The 2,806-nt window shown below is 41.5% G+C and overlaps 1 protein-coding gene across 1 annotated transcript; it reads right to left on the bottom strand.

Moving 5' to 3' along the window:
* Window positions 1–1,116: 1,116 nt before the first annotated feature.
* On the bottom strand, window positions 1,117–2,076 carry LOC147881905 (uncharacterized). The gene is made up of 3 exons (XM_087401915.1): window positions 1,726–2,076; window positions 1,584–1,634; window positions 1,117–1,448 (listed from the first exon to the last, which is right to left on the bottom strand). Exons 1-2 carry the CDS (start codon window positions 2,048–2,050, stop codon window positions 1,618–1,620), a joined length of 342 nt encoding a protein of 113 aa, XP_087258041.1. The 5' UTR covers window positions 2,051–2,076; the 3' UTR covers window positions 1,117–1,448; window positions 1,584–1,617.
* Window positions 2,077–2,806: the final 730 nt, after the last annotated feature.

Below are 2,806 nucleotides of genomic sequence, written 5' to 3' on the forward strand. Positions count from 1 at the left end.
GTGTGAGGTGGGGGTTTAGGTGAACACACTGATATGGCCATGTAATACATCTACTACTCTCTCTTCTCATTGTTGCTATCGATGCTCCTTCTCCATTGCACCTTTTCTATTGTTGCTCCCACTCTTGTATTTCATCCCTCCTCTACCAATTAACAAGTGAGGTGTGCTGGAGAAGAAATAATAACATTATTAGCACATTGCAGCATGTGAGTTGCAACACTAGATATTGAAATAGTATTACTAGACATGTCAAAGCAACTAACATTGATTAAAAGCAACAAAGTAGTGAAGCCATAAAACACTAGCACCAAAGGTAGTGAAGCCATAACCCACTAGCAACAAAGTAGGCCCATAGTCCAACACAAGAATACTAGCAAAAGTGAAATGCATAGGAGTGACCCTGATGTAAGCAAGAGGAGTAGAAGTGCATACTCCCATTGTCATGTAGGAGCATCAAATGTGTATGTAGGACCAATCAGGAGCTCAATTTTTCAAATTGTGAAATCTTCTCACCTCCAAAGAACTTATGATTTAGCCTTGATGGGCATTGCAAAAGGTATTGCATGATTACAAACCCAACCCCCACCTGCTCTTTCCCCTGTCTGTTAAAAACAAATTTTCTTTGCTGATTTTGATAACTAGTGAGCTACATTGCAATCTTAACCCACCTAGGCCTCCCTTCAACTAGGATTTAAACTCACCTCTTCAGCTTATCAGGTATTAATCCATTCCCAAAGCTCTTTGGGCCCCAAATCTCCTTGAATGTCATAGTTAACCCCAAGTGTAACCTATTTTTCTAAAGCCTAAAATCTCCTTTAAAAAATGATGTTTGGTGCTAGAAAAGCGTTAAAACTTGTTTATGTTCATGCTTATTGTACTCATTACATATAAGTACATACTCAAGAAAGTATTCAAAATAATCTCTCATTTGGCATTTATTATACTCATTACATATAAGTACATACTCAAGAAAGTATTCAAAATAATCTCTCATTTGGCATTCCACTGCATGTATTTTTTGTAACGAGTGCCTTGGATTAGAGTCTAGATGCATCCCTTACTTTATAACAAAAATGATTTAATCATAAACATGTCAAGACACTATTTCCAACTAGGTTTCATTTATAGTAATTATCTTATTTATGTACACCATGCAAATTCAACAACCCCATATTACCAATCCATGTGTAAGGCTGTGCAACATTCCCATGCATGCTTTCTTCTTTATTTATGGATGGAATATAGCATGATATAGAGACCACCCAATGATGGAGGATTGTTAAGGTTTGAGCCATTGGCATGGTCATCAAGTTCGGTACATCTGGTAGTGGGACATCTATGCATCCGTGTTATGAGAAGAATTTCTGTTATGGGAGCAGATTGCAGCATGGCAGCCTCTCATTGACGCTTGGGTAGGAGCAGCAGTTTAACCACGTTCAAAACAACGTCTGGGAGTAATCACGCAAACTTTTCAGTATTTGAGTCTTGAAAGGAATTGCTATAGAACAAAAACGAAACATTTAAATCACTCATGCTTTCTCAGGACTCTCTCTTATAGTGTTCAGTTTCCATAGTTACTTTACCACTGTTTGGGCTGCATTCCTGCAAGCTCGAGTCTTAAGGGACAGTCCCGCCTGCCAAAATCGTCCCTATCTCAATCAGTATCTCCTTTAACATATCAACACAACCCGCCGGATGGCAAGCTTGGGAAGCACAAAAACTTACCTGCGCATTTGTACCCAACAGGCCTGCTGCCGATACCACAACGCTTGGGAATGGAAAGAGCGACCTGGGGGTTAGCTCCTGCAGACTTGGCAGCGGGGGAGGTGAGGATGGAGCAAAGGCAAGCAGGCGTCTTGCCGATTTGGGCGACTTGGGAGCAGCAACTGGCAGGAACGGGGACAGAAGGACTTTTGGTGGCAGGGAGACAGCTAGCTAGTTTGGGAAGGGTGGCGGAGGTGCCGCCAGGGCAAGGATCGGAAGCAGAGAAAGCAGAATGGGCAGCAAGAGCAGCTAACCAGAGGCCACAGAGGATGTGAAGGGAAGCCATAGCTCGCAGAAGACAAGTATAGACACTAGCTCCATAGAGAGTGACCAATATATAACACTGAAGGTGAGTGGAAGTTGTTAGCTTCGTTTAGTGCTTCTCCTTGTTGGCACCCTCATCTCTCTTTCATGGAGACAAGTGCACCCCCTTTCCATTTCTTGTTAAAGCAAACGTTTTATCAATTCCATGTGTGTTTGACAACAAGCACAAAGGCCACATTTCCTCTGCATGTTTTATCAATTCCCTGTATGTTTGACAACAAGCACAAGGCCACATCTTCTTCTTCTTCTTCTTTTCCCACCCTCTCACTCCAAGAATGGGTGCTAACACCTACTCCTTTTAAGCTCCTCCTTTAACCGTGTTGTCACAACCTTATAAAGCCCATGTTAACGATGTATCATCCATGATGGATGAAGCCTTTTTCCCAATGCTCGTACTATGATGAGGATACCTCAAATCCTGGAGGTTAACGATGTGTCATCCATGAGGGATGATGGCTTTTTCCCAACACTAACACTAAGATGAGGATACCTCAAATCCCAAAGGTTAATGGGATTATGAGGAGTGCTTTAAGATAATCTATATATCTATAATATCCTTACCATAATAAGCCCGAATGTCATCTATGCAACATGAGGATCTCTCGTATCCCATAAGCTATTTTAGAATTTGATGTATCCTAAGAGGATACCTCAAATCCATAAATAATACCATATGGCTCCTTGAAACCATCACAAAGCGGGAATGTCACACTTATGT

This window comes from Dipteris shenzhenensis, chromosome 30 (genome assembly GCF_047967505.1).
Source record: "Dipteris shenzhenensis isolate YYH24624 ecotype China chromosome 30, Dip_SZ_1.0, whole genome shotgun sequence".
In the NCBI taxonomy this organism is placed as follows: domain Eukaryota; kingdom Viridiplantae; phylum Streptophyta; class Polypodiopsida; order Gleicheniales; family Dipteridaceae; genus Dipteris; species Dipteris shenzhenensis.